The 22,807-nt window shown below is 43.3% G+C and overlaps 2 protein-coding genes across 2 annotated transcripts in view; both read right to left on the reverse strand.

The window, feature by feature from the left end:
* Positions 1–22,807, reverse strand: part of LOC146578510 (hemicentin-2-like) — an 871,231-nt gene that overhangs the window by 175,267 nt on the left and 673,157 nt on the right. The gene's annotated exons all lie outside the window — the stretch shown is intronic.
* LOC146578517 (uncharacterized) lies at positions 3,697–6,282 on the reverse strand. Its single transcript, XM_085250152.1, has 5 exons — positions 6,055–6,282; positions 5,615–5,968; positions 5,365–5,466; positions 4,300–4,384; positions 3,697–3,733 (listed from the first exon to the last, which is right to left on the reverse strand). The coding sequence occupies exons 1-5, from the start codon at positions 6,260–6,262 to the stop codon at positions 3,697–3,699; spliced, it is 786 nt and encodes a 261-aa protein (XP_085106278.1). The 5' UTR covers positions 6,263–6,282.

Consider the following 22,807-nt stretch of genomic DNA (forward strand, 5'->3'; position numbering starts at 1 on the left):
GGACGTGGGTTACTGACCTGGTAGCCTGGCTGCCCCTGGGTGGGTCCGAGATGGGCGTGAGGTTCTGGGGGCGCTCCGTCTCTGAGCTGGGGCCCGGGCCGGGTCTCGGGGGCTTGGGTCCTGGTTGGTGTGTTGCCGGGGTTGTGGGTGGGTGGGTGCAGCCCTGGAGCAGGGTGCCGCCGGTGCGTCGAGCCACCTGGGGGGCTCTTCAACTGGTGGGGGAGATGGTCACATCTGCAGGAGCTTTCCTCTCTTCAGGGACTCTCTCTGCAGGAGGGGGAGATACAGGAGAGGTGGAGGAAGATCTCAGCCTGGGCGTTTACTGTCTTATGTAGTCTGGAAGATGAGTGGATGGTGGGGTGGGTGCAGTTTTCTCTGTGGTGGGGTTGGGTGAACTGTCCCGGGCTCTGTGGGGCTGGGAGGCGCTGCTGCACTGGGCCCCGGTCTGGATGGGCCTGGGCCCCCTTTCCCTGGCGGGTCGCGGAGTGTGGGAGTGCCTACTGGGGTCAGCGGGGGAGCTGGCCCCAGGGAAGGGTTACCTGCCCCTCCCTTCCTTTCCTCCCCATCTCCAGCTGCCTCCCTCTTCCCGCTCCACCACAACCACCCACACATGCAGGGCCTTGGAGTAGGGTTATGTCACCAGGGTGCAGAGGAGGCTACCCCCCCCCCCCCCCCCCTCTGTCCCCTTCCGGCTGCCTCTGCCTCAATTTTATCCCACAACTTAGACATTCACATTATTCACACTCTCATTACACATACAAATAGGATCTTGGGGGTGGGCACAATCACGGAGTCCATATTACCATCAGGGTGTACACCTCACCCCTGGCGTCGTTGCCCACCTCTCAATGTTAAATACACTTAGACATTGAGGGCTATCAGGAGGGACTATGCGCTTACCTGCTGCTCCTTGGCAGGTAGCTCCATGCCCTCCTGGGTTTTAATTGCACCTTAGAACACACATGCATCAACACTACAATGAGCGGGTGGAGGGAGGTTTGGAGTCTTCTCCCACCCCCATTCTCTGCGGCCTGCTGGAGCGGGAGGGCTAGGAGGAGTTGGCCGTCCGACTGCGGTCTGGAGTGTGGGGCCTCCCTGCTGCTACGGAGTCGGGGTGGTCTGCCTCTCCCCACCGCAGGGAAAAGGGTAACACCACCTGGGTCTGGGTGCAGTTCCCCCCTCCAGGGGCAGGGGTACCTAGACCCGGTTTGTAGAGTACGCTTGGGGAGTGTGATCGTGTGTACAGCGTCTCTTTATGTCTGTCTCCACGTTGGTTGAGTGTGGAGTGAGTGCATATGAGAGCATGAGGGGGGGAATGGATGTTTGTGTCTGTGTGTGCCTGTATGTCTGTGTCTATATGTCAGGTTGGGTATCAGACACCACCTCTCTGGGAACACCTCAGGCCCTCCAAGGTTTGGAGGCCTATCTCCACCCACCACCACTTCCCCTGCCGGTGGCGGACTCCCTCAGGTATCGGTGCGTTGGTGGTTCTTTGTGTCTGGGGGTGGGCGTCCAGGTACACACCGGCTCACTCCTTGGCGGCCGCTTATCGGGGCCTGGAACCTGGGGCTCGCTCGGTCCACTTCGGAGGTGGGCTGCCCCCGGCCTCTCGGCCTGGGGCTCGGTCACTCAGGCACAGCTGGCTGCCGGCGGAGCTCACGGGCGCGTCACTGCAACTCCCCCTGGCTTCTGCTCCGCGGCTGCTGGGTGAGCCCTCATCTGGGACTCTCCTCAGCTCTTACTGGGACAGTGGCGCGGCTGCCCCTCTGTTGGTCTTCCATGGTCTCTTGTGTTCTGGGGGCCTCTGGATGTCTGGAGTTTTGATCTCCTCCATACCTGCTTCATACCCTGGAGGACGGGGCTGTGGCCCCCCCACACTCCCTAGCAGATCGTTACATGGAGAAACCTTTGGAATACAAGCACGCTGATCCACACAGGTATGCACACGGGTGTTCACTGCTCGTAGACTTAAATTACACCTTTCTTGGCTACTACTTCGATGCACATCTGTCCTGCGTGCTGCACAACAACATTGAATATTTAGTATTTACTGCTGTTTACACTTAGCTAGATTAATGCGATGGTGTTGTGTTTAGTATGTTGCTTTGTTTTTTTTTGTTTTTTTGCTTGTTTTCTATTCTTCTCTCAACAGGTGATCCAGGAGATTTTTTTTTCTCCCCCCCTTTCTCACTGTCCCTCTCCCCTTCTGTTTCTCCTTTCCTTCCTCTTTCTTTCTCCCTTTCCTATCCCTCACTCATGTCTGTCCCGTCTGTAACATCTGAAAATAAAATATAATAAATAATAAAAACAAAGATCGACCAAATGGACCAATACGGCAATGCCACGATGATCCATTTGGCAAAGTAAATCCATTGGGTATCCTTGTTGGTCTTCCGACAACAATTCTGATGGCTAAAGAACCAAATGGGACAGGCAAAAAAAAAAAAAAAAAAAAAAAGGAAATGTGATTCAGAAGGAAGTCCAGTCTGAGTTCATGAATTTGTAGTTTATCAGACACTACAACACTCAAGTCTGTGTTTTAATCTTATATTACTGAGTGAGACAATATAAATGTTTCCAAGGGGAAGGAACAACAACAGGATACTTGTTGTAAGTTACTGAAGACATAAAACATCTGCATGCCAATAAATTAAGTAACTGATTTCCATTAAGTAGTTCTGCATCATCAGAGTCTAATTCAGTGATAAAAAGACATAAAATCTGTAACATCTGGATGTCCTCTGGTCTGAGGTGCTGGGGGGACCAGTTAGAAAGCAGCAGCTGGATGTCAGTGGTTGGACTGGTGGACTACTTCAGTGAAGAGTAGACGACGTCTGGCTCTGGTTTAAAGTCTGAACACAAACACACACAGTTCAAACAACAGGAAACATGATTACAAGCTTTGGAGTTCAATCAAGACCTCCAATTTCCACCTCTCTGCATCACACACAGTCCCAGTTCAGACTTTACTGGGAACCAGTTTAAATACAAATCAGAGCGTCCATACTGCTCACACATTGATCAGATGATTTCTTCTAGTGTGGTTTAGTGTTCCTTTCTCTCAGCTTCAGTTCTTACTTTTTGTTTGTCATTAGTCCCCTCTGTGTTCCGTCTGTAGTTTCTCAGCCTTGCTTCTCAGTGTTTCATGTCTTACTTCATTTATGCTGCTGTTTCTGATGGCTGTTTGTGTCGATCTTCATTCCTGTTTTACTTTGTCAGTGAGGTTCAGTCTTTGACTGAAAGAGCTGCTCAGCACCCTCACAGACTCATGCAGAGGGAGATGTGGTTTGTTTTTGATGTAATACTGAGTGCATACGTGTGTTCTCACTATAGCAAGAGTAAGTATAGATACATCTAGCACAATATATACCTGGATGGTCTACTGATAACCAGCGGTAATGAGAGATGTATGTTCTATAGTTATTCACTTGTAGTCAACTGGACTGTCAGACATCTTGCTAATATGTTTCAATTTATCTCAAAGTCCTAGTGAAACATTTATGGACCGTATCCTACTGAAGACTAGTAACATTTTGCTCTCTGGGTACAGAAACAGTGCTCTGTTTTTTTCTCTCAAGCTCAGAGGTTTTACTTTGTAGGTGAACTGTTTTGTGCAGTTTTAGAGAAACAAAAAAAAATCTACTGTTTCTTGCAGGTTCAATCAAAAATAGACCCTGCACTATTGTCGGTGTTATTCTATTGCACGTCAACTTCAGCTGCCTGCCTGAGGTACCTGCAGGGTTATAAGGAAAGTCACAATTATATGTTGCACCATTTCCTGTATTTGAAGTAACACTACGCTGTTGAAGTTCATGCACTATAACTTGTGTTTTCATGGTACAAGTTTATTTTTGTTGAATCAGATTGTGAAGATTTGTGTTCTGTGTTCATTTCCAGCTCTTTATTTTTATTCTTGGACTTGACTAGAGTACCTCTGCATGTTTCACAGTTCAGGGTAATATTTCATTAGCTTACACTGAGCTTTGTTGGAGCCCCTTAGTTCATCCTGTCTAAAACAATCTGTATTAGCTCCTCTCCCTTTAAGGCAACTTTCTACCATGCTTTCTACCTTGCTGCCAATCACTAATAAAAGGTTGAAATAACAGGTGGCTGGAGCATATGTCATTGAGACCATATTAGGTATCGATGATATCATACAAACCCAAGAGTAGAAAAATCATTATATGTTTAGAGCAATCTGCAGCCTGCACTTTTGGTTCTCATGGATTACTTTATTTAAACTTTTCTTAGCTTAGCCTAGCATAATGACGGTAAACAGGGTGAACAGCCCAGCTGTACCTGAGCTTTCTTGTCCTGATGGTTGTTTGTCCATTACTGACATCGTCAGAGTCCACTGCTGGGTAGACCACAGTTGTATCAGTCTCTGTAATATTAAGCATATAAAATTACTGAAGCTACCACTGTTATATTATTACTCAACAGCTGCAAAGTAATTGACAAGATTAGGTGATTAAGCGATTTTTATAATCGGCAGCATTTTTCAGCTTTCCTATGTTAACACCTCTGCTGTGAAACTCATAATGACCAGAAATAACTGACGGCTCATTCTGTGAAAAACAAGTGTGGATGACCACAAGGCTGCTATATTCTAATAATACAAATGCACACACTATACCACAAAGCACAAAGCAACAGGGTTCTCATGAATTGAACGCTAGCATTAGATCTTGTGGTGAGACGTCTAAACCTTAACCTGGTTCACACTAGCTGGGGTCATCAACAGGAAGTAGCTGCTGTGGTTTTACATGCAAGTTTAAAAATGGTTCAAATGTCTGAGAGGCTGAAAACACAGCTAAAGGTCTACGGTCTGTTCAATCTGTGACTTAATTGGCTTCACACTAAGCCAAAAAAAATTATCTTCTCAAGAACTTTCACAGGGACAACTTTCTGAGAAGATGGAATGATCTTCCTGCAGTCCTGACCTCAACCTCACTGAACACTTGTGGAATCAGCTTGTGAGTGCTAGTCATGCCATCATGAACAACACAAACACATACAATCTACATACTTGACTCTGCTGCTCAACTCACAAATTTTCCTTACAAATCTTGTGCCATTTAAGAGAAGAAACAGACTTTCCAACAGTATAAGATTTATTGCGAAGAAGCAATAAATTAGTGTTACAACAAAGAAATCAAAGAGAAAGTTCCTTACTAATGCCCTATTTCTGAAACATCCTCACCCCTACTTTGCAGTGTTCCTTAATTGTAAAGTTGCAAAAAAGTTGTTTTAGAAACAAATCTAACAACTCAGCAGCCATTTGAAACACGTCACATAGTTTTGCAATTATATTTAAAATTTTAAATGTCAAGCTCAACCCTTTTGATGGAAACACAGTACTACCTTTGCTTTTTCTGATTGGCTGTTGTTGAGGATCTGATAATTGAATGTAACTGTACATGACATAAGTGATGATGTCATCTTCTCCAGCTTCTTCTTGATCTGCTGAAATGATGCAAAATTAAAAATAATATAAATTAAATATCTAAAAACAGGTTGCATTTAGGAAAGTTGTAACTATAATAATAATGTATGTGACCTTTATTCTACTGAAGAATCTCAAACACGAACAATCAGGAAGTCTGAGTCTCACCTTCAGGTTTCCTGTGAACACATCGTCTCACCAGCGGAACCAGTAACACCAGTAGAACCACAACACAGGATGATCCAACAGAGGAGACCAACATCATAGAGAGAAGAGGATGAGAGCGTGATGGAGGAAGAGTGTTGGAGGTGGAACCAGGAGGAGAGGTGAATGTAGGTGGAGGTGTGGATGTAATGCCTTGAGCAGTTATTGATGGAGATTTGATGGCAGTGAGTGAGGGTGTGATGGTGGGTGGAGTTGTGGTGCTGGATGTATGTATAGAGGTGGGTGAAGATCTGACAGTTGTGGTGGTGGGTGTAGATGTAGTGGTGGATGTAGGTGGAGGTGTGGTGGTGTGTTTGTCTAAAATAAAGCAAACAGAGTCATTAAGTTGTCGTCACATTGTGAATGTTGAAAGCTGCAGAAACACAGACAGGTGAGTGTGTCACCTGTGACAGTGATCCAGCTGGATGGAGACGCTCCATGACCGCTGATGTCACACTTGTAGAGGCCTTCATCAGACCTGGAAACATGCTGGATGGTCATGTGATCTGTAGGCTGCTTCCTGATGAGGGAGCCATCTTTATAGAAAGCAGCTGGGAGGTTGGAGGGAGTGGTCTTTGTTTTACAGAGCAGAGTGACGTCATCTCCCTCCATCACAGGGAGGACAGGACTCTGCAGGATCACTGATCCACCTCAACACAGAGACAAACTACAGCATTTCATCCATTTACACACAGCTTCATCAACACTAACTCCACACACTCAGCTTACCAGTGTCATACCTTTGTTCCTGGCTCTCCACTCTCTTAGTCTCTGAATGTGTTTCATCCAATGACACTATGACATTTCATCTTTACTTGATAAAATGGAATTATCTACCTGCCCAAATGACTTTTTCCATACAGCGTTATTTAAAATCAGTTTTCTTGCTAATGGCCTTGTATTGCAGAAATACACAGTTCAAAAATTACAGGCATATCTCTAAGATCCCTTTCTTGTCAAAGCTTCTTAAAAACGTGGCCAAACAAGTCATTTCTTTTATGGAAAAGCATGACATCTTTGACAAATTTCATTCTGGGTTTATGTGTGCTTCACTCCACAAAAAGTCTTTTACTCAAAGTTTCTAGTGATTTCTAGTGATATTTTGAAGTCAGCTGACTCTGCTGCATCCACTGTAATGGTTATCCTGGAGCTTATTTCTGCCTTTGGCACTGTTGATGATAGTATTTTGATTAACAGGCTCTTCACCCTAGGCAAATAATTAGGCCATTTTCTCATGCGTCCTATCATTTCTATGCTGATGATATTCAGCTTTACTGTTCTTTTAAGCCAAATTAATATTTAAAGTTGTCCTGCTTGATAAACTGTTTTAGTATTAGCAGTGTGTCTCTCACAACTGCTTGCAGGTGAACTCTGATAAAAATAGAAAAACTAATTATTCCATCCATCCATCCCTCCATCCATCCATCTTCATCCGCTTTATCCGAGGCCGGGTTGCGGGGGCAGCAGCCTAAGCAAAGAGGCCCAGACCTCCCTCTCCCCAGCCACCTCCTCCAGCTTATCCGGGGGAATACCAAGACGTTCCCAGGCCAGCCGAGAGATATAATCTCTCCAGCGTGTCCTGGGTCTGCCCCGGGGCCTCCTCCCGGTGGGACATGCCGGGAACACCTCACCCAGGAGGCGCCCAGGGGGCATCCTTGTCAGATGCCCGAACCACCTCAGCTGGCTCCTTTCGATGTGGAGCAGCAGCTGCTATACTCTGAGCCCCTCCCGGATGGCCGAACTTCTCACCCTATCTCTAAGGGAGAGGCCAGCCACCCTTCGGAGGAAGCTCATTTCTGCCGCTTGTATCCGCGATCTCGTTCTTTCGGTCACTACCCACAGCTCGTGGCCATAGGTGAGGGTAGGGACGTAGATCGACCGGTAAATTGAGAGCTTTGCTTTTACACTCAGCTCCCTCTTCACCACGACGGACCAGTGCAGCGTCCGCATTACTGCAGCTGCAGCCCCAATCCGTCTGTCGATCTCCAGCTCCCTTCTCCCATCACTCGCGAACAAGACCCCGAGATACTTGAACTCCTCCACTTGGGGCAGGAACTCATCCCCGACCCGGAGTGGGCACTCCACCCTTTTCCGGCTGAGAACCATGGCCTCAGATTTGGAGGTGCTGATCCTCATTCCCGCTGCTTCACACTCGGCTGCGAACCGTTCCAGTGTGAGCTGGAGGCCCTCACCCGATGAAGCCAACAGAACCACATCATCTGCAAAAATCAGAGATGAGATTCTGAGGCCACCAAAGCGAAAGCCCTCCGCCACTTGGCTGCGCCTAGAAATCCTGTCCATAAAAATTATGAACAGAACCGGAGACAAAGGGCAGCCCTGGCGGAGCCCATCACCCACCGGGAACGAGTCCGACTTATTGCCGGCAATGCGAACCAAGCTCTTGCAACGGTTGTATAGGGATCGAATGGCCCGTAGCAATGAGCCAGACACCCCATACTTCCGCAACACCTCCCACAGGACACCCCGAGGGACACGGTCGAATGCCTTCTCCAAGTCCACAAAACACATGTAGACTGGTTGGGCAAACTCCCATGCACCCTCAAGTATCCTCGAGAGGATAAAGAGCTGGTCCAGTGTTCCGCGACCAGGACGAAAACCGCATTGTTCCTCCTGTATCCGAGGTTCGACTAGCGGACGAACCCTCCTCTCCAGCACCCTGGCATAGACTTTCCCAGGGAGGCTGAGGTGTGTGATCCCCCTGTAGTTGGAACACACCCTCCGGTCCCCCTTCTTAAAGACAGGGACCACCACCCTGGTCTGCCAGTCCAAAGGTACTGCCCCTGATCTCCACGCAACATTGCAGAGGCGTGTCAACCAGGACAGCCCTACAACGTCCAGAGCCTTCAGGAACTCGGGGCGGACCTCATCAACACCAGGGGCTCTGCCACCAAGGAGTTGTTTAACTGCCTCAGTGATCTCGCCCCCGGAAATTGGCGGGTCATTCCCCTCATCCCCAGACTCTGCTTCCTCCTCGGAAGATGTGTCAGTGGGATTAAGGAGGTCCTCAAAGTATTCCTTCAACCGTGAATTTTGTGTATCGTTGTACCCCTAAAATATATATATGTGTGTGTGTGTGCACCTAGCCCCAGTAACCCTATCCCGGGCAGGGTAAACTGTTCCCTCAATATCCTTTTCATAAGGGTCTTCTGAATCGCTCTTTGTCTGGTCCCTCACCCAGGACCAATTTGCCATGGGAGACCCTACCAGGGGGCAAAAGCCCCCAGACAACATAGCCCCTGGGATCCCTGGGACACACAAACCCCTCCACCACGATAAGGTAGCGATTCAAGGAGGAAAAACGAATTATTGCCCTTGAAAATTGAATAATTGAAATCAAGCAATACCTTGGTGTACAGGTTCGTCTGGCAAACCAAACCTCAGATGTCACCAGTCTATTATTCAAACACAGACAAAGACAGACTTCAAATCCATTTGAAAGCCTGAAGCTCAGCCTTGTCCATCCTAGCTGGAAAACTGAAAAACCAGTGTTATTTGTAATCTATCGTCCACCTGTCATGGTCCTGGGTCATTTTATCTAAGCGGTTTGAGTTTTATGTGTTTATTATATATGTTTATAATACAAAAATGACAAAAACACATAAAACTCAAACCGCTTAGATAAAATGACCCAGGACCATGACAGGTGGACGATAGATTACAAATAACACTGGTTTTTCAGTTTTCCAGCTAGGATGGACAAGGCTGAGCTTCAGGCTTTCAAATGGATTTGAAGTCTGTCTTTGTCTGTGTTTGAATAATAGACTGGTGACATCTGAGGTTTGGTTTGCTACTTTGTTATTTTAAGAGTTATTTGGTAAGGGCCTGGGTTTTTCAGTTTAGTTTTGGTTTATTGGATTCTGCTTTGGGGTCATATCTTACATGCACACAGCTGGATTCATGACAACACCTGTAGAGATACTTACAGAAATACTCTGTAAGTCTTGTTTTTCAGACTTTATCTGATTTGGTGCTCAGCTTAGATACAATAATTGTTGCCATATGTCAGTAATAGTTGTCAAACAGCTAACTGATCATCTGCAGAGGAATGGCTTATTTGAAGAGTTTCAGAACCCATTACAGCAACTAATAGACTCCAATTTGTACATGTAAATGGAGAGTCCTCTTCACACGCTGATGTTAATTATGGAGTTCCACAGGGTTCAGTGCTAGGACCAATTCTGTTTACATTATACATGCTTCCCTTAGGCAGTATCATCAGAAGACAAAGTATAAATTTCATTGCTATTCAGATGACACTCAGCTCTATCTATTTATGAAGCCAGATAACACACCAATTAGTTAAACTGCAGGAATGTCTTGAAGACATAAAGACCTGGATGGCCGCTAACTTTCTGCTTCTTAATTCAGATAAAACTGTGGTTATTGTACTCGGCCCTGAAAATCCTAGAAATATGGTGTCTAACCAGATTCTTACTCTGGATGGCATTACCTTGGCCTCTAGTAACGCTGTGAGGAACCTTGGAGTCATTTTTGACCAGGATATGTCCTTCAACGCACATATTAAACAAATATGTAAGACTGCTTTCTTACATTTGCGCAACATCTCTAAAATTAGAAATATCCTGTCTCAGACTGGCACTGAAAAAGTAGTTCACGCATTTATTACTTCCAGCCTGGATTACTCTAATTCATTAATGTCAGGATGTCCATAAACTCCCTGAAAAGCCTTCAGCTAATCCAAAATGCTGCAGCAAGAGTCCTGACAGGGACTAGAAAGAGAGAGCATATTTCTCCTGTTTTGGCTTCCCTTCATTGGCTTCCTGTTAAATCCAGAATTGAATTCAAAATCCTGCTCCTCACATACAAGGTCTTAAATAATCAGGCCCCATCTTATCTTAATGACCTTGTAGTACCATATCACCCTATTAGAGCACTTCTCTCTTGCACTGCAGGGCTACTTGTTGTTCTTAGAGTATTTAAAAGTAGAATGGGAGGCAGAGCCTTCAGTTTTCAGGCCCCTCTTCTGTGGAACCTCCCTTAGTTATGCTGCAACAGACATAAGCTGCTGGGAGATTCCCATGATGCATTGAGTTTTCAGGCACCTTTCTCATTCAACATGTGTTAATAGACCTTTCTGCATTGAATTACACTTGTTATTAATCTCTGTCTCTCTTCCACAGTACGTCATTCATCATGTCTTCCTTCTCTCACCCCAACCGGTCGCAGCAGATGGCCCCGCCCCTCCCTGAGCCTGGTTCTACTGGAGGTTCCTTCCTGTTAAAAGGAAGTTTTTCCTTCCCACTGTCACCAAAGTGCTTGATCATAGGAGGTCGTTTGATTGTTGGGTTTTTATCTGTATGTATTATTGTACGGTCTACTTACAATATAAAGCACCTTGAAGCAACTGTTGTTGTGATTTAGTGGTATATAGATTGAATTGAACTCAGGAGCCATTCTTGTGAATGAATCAGAAACAGTGTTTGTTTGTTTTTTTTCAACTAATAAATATGTCTAAGTGTCAAACGGTTGTCTCGCAAGCTGAATTAGAGGTGAATTTTATGCTTTTATTTTATCACAGCTTGATTATTGTAAGAGCTGTTTATGTGTTTGAATAAGATCTTGACCTGTCACGGCCAGGGGATCAGCAGGCCGCTGACTAGTAGTGTTCCCCCCCCCCTCTCTCTCCCTCCCCCCCCCCCTCTCTCTCTCTCGCTCTCTCGCCAGGGCGGAACTCATGGTGGGTTCACGCCCTTGGCCCACGCCCCCTCTGAAGAGGAAACACCTGGGCCTCGTCAGCGCAGCCAGCATTTAAGCCAGGGAGTGGCTTCTACTCATCGCTGGATCGTTGTGTGTGACTCGCATCCCCTGGACCTGACCCTGCATCCCCCGAGCGGATTCCCTTTTGTGTGAGTGTTTGGAGAGAGAGCCAGAAGAGGAGTGAGTGTCTTTTTCCTGCCTGGATTTCCCCAGAGCCCTTTCCCTGTCACCGCGTTGTATATAGCACTATCCCCTGCACTGTTTGTATATACACCTGGTGGGACTGTAATAAATACTGACTGTGCCTCTGAGTCCTGCGTGTGAGTCCTCAAGCGAACTGTGACATGACCATCTTCAGTCAGCACAGAATGTTGCTTCTGCTAGAGACTGCACAAAATTAATATAAAAATCTTTGTCCTTACTTTTAAAGCCCTGTGTGGTCAAGCCCCAGCTTATATTTCTGACCTTCTAGAATGCAACACCTATTCTTGTAGTCGAAGGCTATTAATGGTCCCTGTAACTCATTTTATGACTCAACTAAATTCTCATTTATTCATATTAGCTTTTAACTAGTTTTAGGCTGTATGATGTTATATGTATGCTGTTTTATATTTTTGTTCTCAGTTTTTTTTTATTGTAAAGCACTTTGCGATTTTTGATCTACTTACCAGTGACTGTGAGGTGAACCATGTTACTGACGGTGCCTTCTCTGGACTCACACCAGTAAACTCCACTGTCAGATGGGTAAGTATATCTGATGTTACAGGAAGAACCAGCTGGTTTTCCCCACCCATCTCCACACTGAGCCCTCTGCTGTTTGCTTGTGTTTCTCCTCAGAGTCCATCCAGCAGAGCTGTCGTCCTCCTCACAGCTCAGAGACACAAAGTCATATTGAAAGAACTGGGAGCTGCTGGGACTCACAGTCAGACGAGCTGTGAGGGTTAAAATGAAAAATTGATTATGTGTTATATTTGATAAAAAGGTCCAAATGGTTTATTGCTTTTATTATTTTATAATTTTCATTCTAAAAACATCAAACCAAACAGATCATATTACATTACATTTTCCATTAACACAATAAATTATATTGGAACTGTACTAAATTCCGTAACATTACAGTTACATTACAACATTAACATTAACAGTAACATTACAGTTACAGTTATGGTGTTGCTTGCATTACAAACGTTCTTCAGTTTTCTGCACACCAGGAAAAAAGAAAAATGGCGTAGAAACTGAACATTAACAGTGTTGCCTGAAAACTCCTTTGTTTGATCACTTCTTAATGAAATTAACGAAAGCTAGAATAATTGGCCCTAAAAATCTTAGAAATGTGGTATCTAAGCAGATACTTACTGTGGATGGCATTATTCTGATGTCCAGTAACACTGTGAGGAAGGTGTTGTTTTTTTTTACAGGATATGTCCTTCAGTGAATATATTAAACTAAAATGTAGCTGTATGCTGCAGCAAGAGCACTGACAGGAATTACAAAGAGAGAGCATATTTCTCCTATGTTAGCTTCTCTACACTGGCTCCCTGTTAAATCCACAACTGAATTTACAGTGGTGTGAAAAAGCATTCGTGCTCTTTCTAATTTCCTGTTTTTGTATGTTTGTCACACTCACTGTAAATGTTTCAGATGATCAAACACATTTAAATATTAGACAAAGAAAACACAAATGTAGTTTATAAATTAAATTACACCAACACCACCATGGAAAAAATCCATGCTCAGATGGCCCTGTGTGGAAAAAATGATTAAGTGTGACAAACATACAAAAACAGGGAAATCAGGTAGGGCACAAATTGTCATGGTTCTGGGTCATTAGACCCAGCAATGTTTTGTTGTGTGTTATGGTGATTTCTTTTAGTTGTAATGTATTGAGCTGGTTTTGCTTCAAAGTTGAGTTATTCCTGATCTATATTTTCTTGTTGCTTTGTCATTCCCCATTTCCTGTCTAAGTCTGTCATGTCCTCTGTCTTTGTTCCTTAGCCAATGCATTTAATATTTAGATATTAAATATTTAGATTTATTAATCTCTGTCCGTCTTCCACAGCATTTCTTTTGTTTTATCTCCCCTAGCTCACCCTAACCAGTTGTGGCAGATGGCTGCCTTTCTCCGAGTTTGGTTTTGCTGAAGGTTTCTTCCCACTTTAAGGGAGGTTTTCCCTTCCACTGTCGCCAAAGTGGTTGCTCAAAGGGGGTTGTCTGATTGTTGTGGTTTTCTTTTCATCTTTGTAGAGTTCTCTCTCTCATTATGAAGCATATTGAGCACCTTGAGGTGAGTGTTGAGTCTGTGTTTCCACAGGCCGCTAGTTTAGAGACTTATTCCTCATGATGAGCGAAATCAAGACAGAACATCTTTAACTGGTCTTTAACTCGCTAACGAGGAAAGGCTTTGGTCAGAACCAGGCAGTGGAGCTATGCTCCTCACCTCTCTGTAGCCCAAATACTTCGAAGAGCAGCTGTCCTCGCAACCTTTTTATTGACAAACTGTTGCAATACACATCACAGCACCTCCCTCCGTAAAACGAAGACAAGGCCCTATGTGTGTTTATGTGTGTGCACGTGTATGCATGTGCAAGAACTTGTGCGTGTGTGTGTGTGTGTGTGTGTGTCTGAGACCTCCTGCTCACCAAAAGGATAATAAAAGCAGGAAGCAAAATCAAACAGAATCTTCACAAGGGATGTGCTTGTGATAAAACACTACAGCCTCCTCCCAGAACCTTAAGAGGGAGGGGGACAAAGGAATGTCTTGATCCTGTAGTTTGAACTAAAACTTTACAAATTTAAGAAGCACAATGGCAACATTCAACAATCTGACTTAACAGTGAGTGTTGTATTGTGCTGAATTGAATTCACTCCTACGTTAAAATGTCAAACTTTATGTGTTTATAGTCTGATGCAAAAATTGTTCTCTGTAGATTTCATCCATTTAATACTGTTAGAAGGGTGGAGTTCTCAAACGGGTTGATTGTAAGGATTTTCTTTGTATTATTGTAGAGTCTTTATCTTACAGTATAATGTGCTTTGTGTTTTGACTATGGGATTAATATAAAATTGAATTGAAAAAGAAAAAAAACATTCAAAGAATGTTTTTTTTCTTTTAAATTTTCTTTATTTTTAAAGAATTCAATTTTTTCGGCACATTTGTGCTACAGTCAACTAATTTCAGTCCATAGGCAGGAGGAAGAGAGTAGTTGTAGTTTTTGTAAACTGTGGAGATATATAGCCAGGAATCCAGAGTAATGTTAAAGCTGAGTGAATGCTGACCCCAGCTCAGCAGCCAGATGCTGAACTTCAACAGGTAACAAACTGATCTGCAGTCAGGCTGCAGCCTCCATTTCTACCTGTTCATGTTTCTACAGAATCACTGTGGTAATCACTTTAAAGTGTCTTTGCACCGGTTTCCATCTTTATTTTGTGTTGTATTTGTACATAAATGCTAAGTGAAATATCACCAATACAAATCACTTAATGTGTCCTCATTAAATGTATTGGTGTGTGTGGCTGTAGCCTTAGCTTTTATCTTTGTTAAATGGTAATTATGAGGCTGTGTATTTCAGGTCATTTTACAGCATAGGTGTCAAACTCTGGCCCGCGGGCCAAATTTGGCCCGCAGCCTAATTACATTTAGCCCGCGAAGCCATACCAAATTACTATTAGAGCTGGCCTACTGGTATTATACAGCTAATATATATATTGTTTAGTATTAAGCTTTGCTTGTTCCATATTCAGTTTTCCAGCAAAACTTATTTGAGTCCATAAGAAAAGATTCATTCTTATATCTGGAGGAAGATTTTTCTTTCAATAAATATTAACATTAGCCCGCGACTTTGTTCCAGTTTTGAATTTTGGCCCACTGTGTATTTGAGTTTGACACCCCTGTTTTACAGGGTAACATGGTAATGTATAGAGTATTACAACAGACTACTATCTGTAATGTGTAATGCATACATTTTTTGATTAACAATATCAGGACTGGCAGGCATTTCTAGCTACATTTTATAAAATGACCCACTGTTGGCAAGGTTACTTTTAAAATGTATTCCACAACAGATTACAGAATATGTGCCTCAAAATGTATTTATAATGTGTTCTGTTATATTACTCAATGAGTATAACGTATTCTGAATGCTCTGGCTCGTAGCCGAAAAGTAGCTTTACTTTGTTGTCTGGGTCAACTTTGCTAGCGAGAGACAGAGAGAGGCGTTGAATGACATGAACACAGTGTACAGTCACAAGATCTGCATTAGAGTCTCTTATTGCATAAAATAAGTAACTGTATTCTGATTACCACCTTTTTAAACAAGAACCGTGGAATGGAATACAGTTACTCATATTTTGCATTTTAAATATGTAGCGCCGATACATGTATTCCATTGCCCACGAATACTGCACAAGTGCACTGTAGTTATGTGCATTTTGCGGGAAACAAATCAGGTTTTTGCAAGAAACAATGAAACAAAAAAAACAAAAAAAAGAAAGAAAGAAACAATGAAACAAGTACTGTAAGTACTTACTGGGTTGTGGGCCGTGTTATGGAGTCACTTAATTTCATCTATTTTCTAACTTCCATGTATTTTAAAGGGAAAGAGATACAGATTGTTCTGTAAATAATTTTAAGTATCGCAGCAACCCGAGTAATTACTGGTTCTGCTTAAGTAATTTTCTGCATAATGGAAGTTTCACTATTCAGTCTGTCTTATATATTACCTATAAAATTAAAACTATCATAATCACTTTTCTTGTTGCAGCGTAGTTGCGCCTTGTTGTCCACAAATTGCATGCAAGTATAGGGTACTTGTGCCTTATTTGCAGGTCGTGTAATAAAGTGTTACCACATTTCTCAGGTTTAAATTGTGACAGAAGAAGGTTACTGACCTTGGTTTGTTGAGCAGCTCAGCAGTGAGATCAGAACTAAAGAGAAATGACACTCAGGTTGATTTGAGGTGAACATATAGAACAACTGCACACAAACAGCTGACAAACACACAAACTCTCTCTGGTATATCTGCTCATTTTCTATTTGATGACAGGAATATGTTTCAAAAACATTTGGACAACAAAAGATGGGGAAGTGTGTAATAGTAAAACAGAACATCCCATATGTATATTCCTATGGTTTATGCTGTTCAAGCTCCTCTATTCAAATTTAATTATTATTTTTTTTAATCTCAGAAACAGCACTGAATGTAATTGTTGTGATCATAAATATGTGCACTGACTACACTGTTCATATAATACAAAATGTCTTCTACTCCTAAAAGAAACCACAGTAAAGTCATGTGTCCACTGTGCAGCTGTGTTGATATAATGAGTGAATGATTTGATCTTTTCACTGCCTGCTGTGTTTCCTCGACTCCTGAGCAAAGATAAAGAGTCAGTTCAGACCTGCAGTTGGTCCTCGTGGTGTTTGAACTTGAATTCAGCCTGATTTGTTTTTCATGTCTTCTCCTCCATCATCAGTTATCAGGAGAGCAGACAGTCAAAGTACAAGAATTCAAACAAACACAGAGATTCTACTTACAGAGCAGACACAGCACAGATGTTTCCTTCATCGTCCTTCTCACTCATTTGAGCTTTTTTTCATTTCTGTCACTGACACCAAGTAAAGCCCGCCCTCTTCCTCTGAGCACCAGCTTTTCTGTTGGTTCAAATAGAGTTAGTGGTTAGTGTGTGTATGTGTGTGTGTATATGTACGCCCCCCTCAGTGAGAGAGGCAGATATGAGCTGAAACACAGGAATCAAACCAGGGACGCTGCTGTTATGGAGCTGAACTGGAACCATTCAGACACTGAGGCCCTCTGAACACATTTTAATTACAGCTGTGCAGAGACACGCTGATGACTGACTGGAACACTATGATTCACATTTTACATTAACACCATCCTCACACATGGTTTATATGTGGCCACTAGAGGGAGATGTTTCACTATAAATACTGTAGGACAAGAGAGGCATTATGGACAAAAACAACACATCCCCCATTTTATTTACAATATAATATTTATTTAAAATGTTCTGATTGTTCAAATAGGTTATTTTTTTATTGTTGTAAAATAATGTGTGCCCCAGTCTCCAATAAGACAGTACTGGAAGGGTAGTTATTCCTCCGTTACCACATAAAAGGGAATATCTCCTGAAATGAGCAGCTCTCACAGTAGTAAACAAGCCCGGCCACTAACCATAATGCAGTGCCTAACAAGAGCTGTGTGAGACTATGTATAAAGGTGTAACAATGTTCTATGTCTATACATTTGCAGGTAAGCAGATACAAGAGAGTAAATAACTTGAGCTGTGTTTAAAGATAAGTCAACGGGGTTACAGAGAATGTAGGAACGTTGTCCGTTAACCCCCTTTATGTGTCATTAGTATACAGTGGGGCAAAAAAGTATTTAGTCAGCCACCGATTGTGCAAGTTCCCCCACTTAAAATGATGACAGAGGTCAGTAATTTGCACCAGAGGTACACTTCAACTGTGAGAGACAGAATGTGAAAAAAAAATATCCATGAATTCACATGGTAGGATTTGTAAAGAATTTATTCGTAAATCAGGGTGGAAAATAAGTATTTGGTCAATAACAAAAATACTACTCAATACTTTGTAACATAACCTTTGTTGGCAATAACAGAGGTCAAACGTTTACTATAGGTCTTTACCAGGTTTGCACACACAGTAGCTGGTATTTTGGCCCATTCCTCCATGCAGATCTTCTCGAGAGCAGTGATGTTTTGGGGCTGTCGCCGAGCAACACGGACTTTCAACTCCCGCCACAGATTTTCTATGGGGTTGAGGTCTGGAGACTGGCTAGGCCACTCCAGGACTTTCAAATGCTTCTTACGGAGCCACTCCTTTGTTGCCCGGGCGGTGTGTTTTGGATCATTGTCATGTTGGAAGACCCAGCCTCGTTTCATCTTCAAAGTTCTCACTGATGGAAGGAGGTTTTGGCTCAAAATCTCACGATACATGGCCCCATTCATTCTGTCCTTAACACGGATCAGTCGTCCTGTCCCCTTGGCAGAAAAACAGCCCCATAGCATGATGTTTCCACCCCCATGCTTCACAGTAGGTATGGTGTTCTTGGGATGCAACTCAGTATTCTTCTTCCTCCAAACACGACGAGTTGAGTTTATACCAAAAAGTTTTACTTTGGTTTCATCTGACCACATGACATTCTCCCAATCCTCTGCTGTATCATCCATGTGCTCTCTGGCAAACTTCAGACGGGCCTGGACATGCACTGGCTTCAGCAGCGGAACACGTCTGGCACTGCGGGATTTGATTCCCTGCCGTTGTAGTGTGTTACTGATGGTGACCTTTGTTACTTTGGTCCCAGCTCTCTGCAGGTCATTCACCAGGTCCCCCCGTGTGATTCTGGGATCTTTGCTCACCGTTCTCATGATCATTTTGACCCCACGGGATGAGATCTTGCGTGGAGCCCCAGATCGTGGGAGATTATCAGTGGTCTTGTATGTCTTCCATTTTCTGATGATTGCTCCCACAGTTGATTTTTTCACACCAAGCTGCTTGCCTATTGTAGATTCACTCTTCCCAGTCTGGTGCAGGTCTACAATACTTTTCCTGGTGTCCTTCGAAAGCTCTTTGGTCTTGGCCATGGCGGAGTTTGGAGTCTGACTGTTTGAGGCTGTGGACAGGTGTCTTTTATACAGATGATGAGTTCAAACAGGTGCCATTCATACAGGTAACGAGTGGGGGACAGAAAAGCGTCTTACAGAAGACGTTACAGGTCTGTGAGAGCCAGAGATTTTCCTTGTTTGAGGTGACCAAATACTTATTTTCCACCCTGATTTACGAATAAATTCTTTACAAATCCTACCATGTGGATTCATGGATTTTTTTTTCACATTCTGTCTCTCACAGTTGAAGTGTACCTCTGGTGCAAATTACTGACCTCTGTCATCATTTTAATAATAATAATGGATTGATATAGCACTTTTCAAGGCACCCAAAGCGCTTTACAATGCCACTATTCATTCATACACTGGTGGAGGCAAACTACAGTTGTAGCCACAGCTGCCCTGGGGCAGACTGACAGAAGCGAGGCTGCCATATCGCGCTATCGGCCCCTCTGGCCAACACCAGTAGGCGGTAGGGTAAAGTGTCTTGCCCAGGGACACAACGACCAGGACAGAGAGCCCAGGGATCGAACCGGCGACCTTCCGGTTACAGATGCGATTCCCAACCCCCTGAGCCACGGTCGCCCGTGGGGGAACTTGCACAATCGGTGGCTGACTAAATACTTTTTTGCCCCACTGTATATTCATTGGTAGCAATAACCATGAAGCTAACAATTAGCAGCTAGAGCTAATTCGCCAGTATGAGTTGAAAACTCGTGGCATTGTCGTTTGATCTATACCTGTATCGGCTGTAATCTCAGTGGATGAAGACTGGGTATCACACTATCTTTTGTTTATGTTTATTTTACTTATGTTAGTGTAAGGAGTATTACCGTTTAAGTTTAAAAAAACTAACTATAATGCATTGTGCCTGACAAGAGCTGTGTGAGACTGTATAAATGTGTAACGATGTACTATGTCTATAGATTTGCAGACACATTAAAGACAAACTCACAAAGCCACACAGGTTTCAATTCCTTTTAATCCAAATGTGCAACATTACTGACAATGCAATTTAATTATTTTATTTATACAGCGCCAAATCACAACAAGAATCACCTCAAGGCGCTTTATATTGTAAGGTAAAGACCCAGTAAAGACCGTACAGTAATACATCATGGATACAAGTAACTGTCATTGTCATTTCTGTAATTTGTGGTCCCTCCTTTCTCGTGCATGTGCACTGGAAATCACTCAAGATCATTGGAGCAATAGGTGTGGTGACTCCCAAGCTAGGGGGTTCCCAGGAACAACATCGGAAATTTCTATAAGAGCTAAGATACTTCACATGACCCTCAAGCTCTCAGGCCTCTGGTAGAGGACCCAAGCTTGAAGGAAAGACCCTCCGCAGAGGTGAGAAAAGGGAAATAGACCCCAGCTTCTGTGGATCTTGTGCTCAGAGCTTTTTCCTGCCCTGCCATGATTAGTACCTCCCTTTCAGTCCAGCTTCGTCCAGCCACTGGTAGAACTTCTGGATACCACTTCTTCTATCTGACCAAAAGGGTGCAGCAAGAGTACTGACAGGGACTAGAAAGTAACACTGGAGGAACCTTGGAGTCATTTTTGACCAGGATATGTCCTTCAATGCACATATTAAACAAATACGTGAGACTGCTTTCTGTTGGGTTTAAGTCAACCCTACTGGTAAACAGAAACTGTTACTGAAAGCAACCACACAGACACCAGTGTATGTTTCACTTGCAAGGGGAGCATCAAGGAGGGCAGTGTTGCCACTCGCCTGTCCAAGCAACTCCAATTCCTGCATGTCCGCCTCACTCTTTAATTGATAAAAGAGGTTACACACAATTCAGTTAACCACGTGACAGTTTTTGGCCATGTCACCCACATCACTTTGCTGCAACAGAATATAGTTAGTGAATGTATTAGCAATCATTGTACTCATCATTTATCTTATACATGGTGAAATGCATTCTTCAGACAGACAAAACAATGTCAACTGTACAAAAGACACTATCTGATAATTCCACAAGAGCACACAGGTCTCCCCTTGGCGGTTTGTCTCTCTTAACCTTTATCTGCCAGATTATGTACATTATTTTGCAAGCTTGCTCCTGTATTGAGCCAAATCTGTTGAGCACCTCGTACACCCCTGTAGCCTTCCTCAATGTTACTGCAGGATCACTTTCCAGCTTTTCCACATTTCACTGTTGTTCACAATCTCCTCATGATGATCTGTAGGAAGCCAAGTGGTACAGCCCTCTGCCTTAATAGAACAGAACAGTCTGGTTTCTATTCAGTTCAATTCAATTCAGTTCAATTCAATTTTATTTATACAGCACCAAATCACAACAACAGTTGCCTCAAGGCGCTTTATGTTGTACAGTAGATCGTACTTTAATAGATACAGACAAAAACCCAACAATCATATGACCCCCTATGAGCAAGTACTTTGGTGACAGTGGGAAGGAAAATTAACAGAAAGAAACATCCAGCAGAACCAGGCTCAGGGAGGGGCGGGGCCATCGGCTGTCTGTTACCCACCAACTCGATAGCTAACCGGGGTTCAAGGGTCACTCGAGCCGGTGAGAACAGCTAACTCCCGGCTAGTGATGGAATTTCCGGCTCTTTTGGCTTAGCTCACTAAAAAGAGCCGGCTCTTTCAGCTCCCAACCGGCTCTTCAGGTTGTTTTGTTGCTTTAATTAATTTATTATTAACAACAATATAAAATTATGCACAAAAGGAATTACTAATGTAAAACAAATTAGTTTTATTTATATATGTTTATATATAAAAATATACTGTGCCCCCTAGAGACAAAGCGCATACAAACTCCAAAGCATGTAAAAACTCCAAAACTGTCATGGTCCTGGGTCATTTTGACCCAGTGTTCTTAGTTTTCCTGTAGTTTTGTATTTTGTTCCTTATGTCCATTGGATTGTTTGGTTTGGTATTATTATTCCCCCTGTGTCCATGCTTTTATTGTGGTGTTTGCTCTGGTACCGTGTTCCCGTCCTTTGTGTTCTGTGTTCTCCTCATCCCCTCGTATTCATCCTTGTTCTCTGCCTCTCTCTCTCTGTGCTCATCTCTGTGTACTGTGTTGTGTTTGAGGTCCACATCTTGGTGTCAGTATTTTCAGTTTCGTGTCCTCCCTGCTCGGTCATGAGTAATTGTCTTCAGCTGTGTTCCCCGTGTGTTCCCACTTCCCTCATTACCTTCTGTGTATTTATGTCAGAGTGTCCCTTTGTTCTGTGTTGCGTCGTCCCTCTAGGTTGTGTGCATTTAGCGTGTCTTCCCAGCGCCTCAGTTTTAGTTGCTCCCAGTATAGTTTTTGTATGACTTCTTCTTTTTTTTATATTTTTATATATTTTTATATATTTTATTTTATTATTTTTTACTATTTAATTTGTAAAAATGTGTACACACACACACACACACACACACACACACGTAGAAAAACATTTAGTATACACATCCAGAAATGCATACACTATTATATATTGTACATATATTTATTAGTTTCAGGTTGGCCATTCTTGTATTTTGCTCGTTTGTGTTGTTGTGTTTTGCACATCTCTGTTGCTTGTGGGGCTCGCACACAAGAATTTCACTCGCATGTGCTGTGCCAGTGTGCCTGCACATGTGATGTGACAATAAAAGTGATTTGATTTGATTTGATTTATGTTCCTGTTAATAAAGACCTGCCTTTGAGTTCATCCCCGTGTGTCTAGAGCCGTGCATTTGGGTCCTTTCTTGCCTTCACACAGCCGTCGCATGACAAAAACACATTTCTAGCGTTAACTGAACTTCCAAAA

This window comes from Mchenga conophoros, linkage group LG3 (assembly GCF_057382185.1).
Source record: "Mchenga conophoros isolate Kocher_MC1m ecotype Shallow Benthic linkage group LG3, M_conophoros_male_GT1.1, whole genome shotgun sequence".
Lineage (NCBI taxonomy): Eukaryota > Metazoa > Chordata > Actinopteri > Cichliformes > Cichlidae > Mchenga > Mchenga conophoros.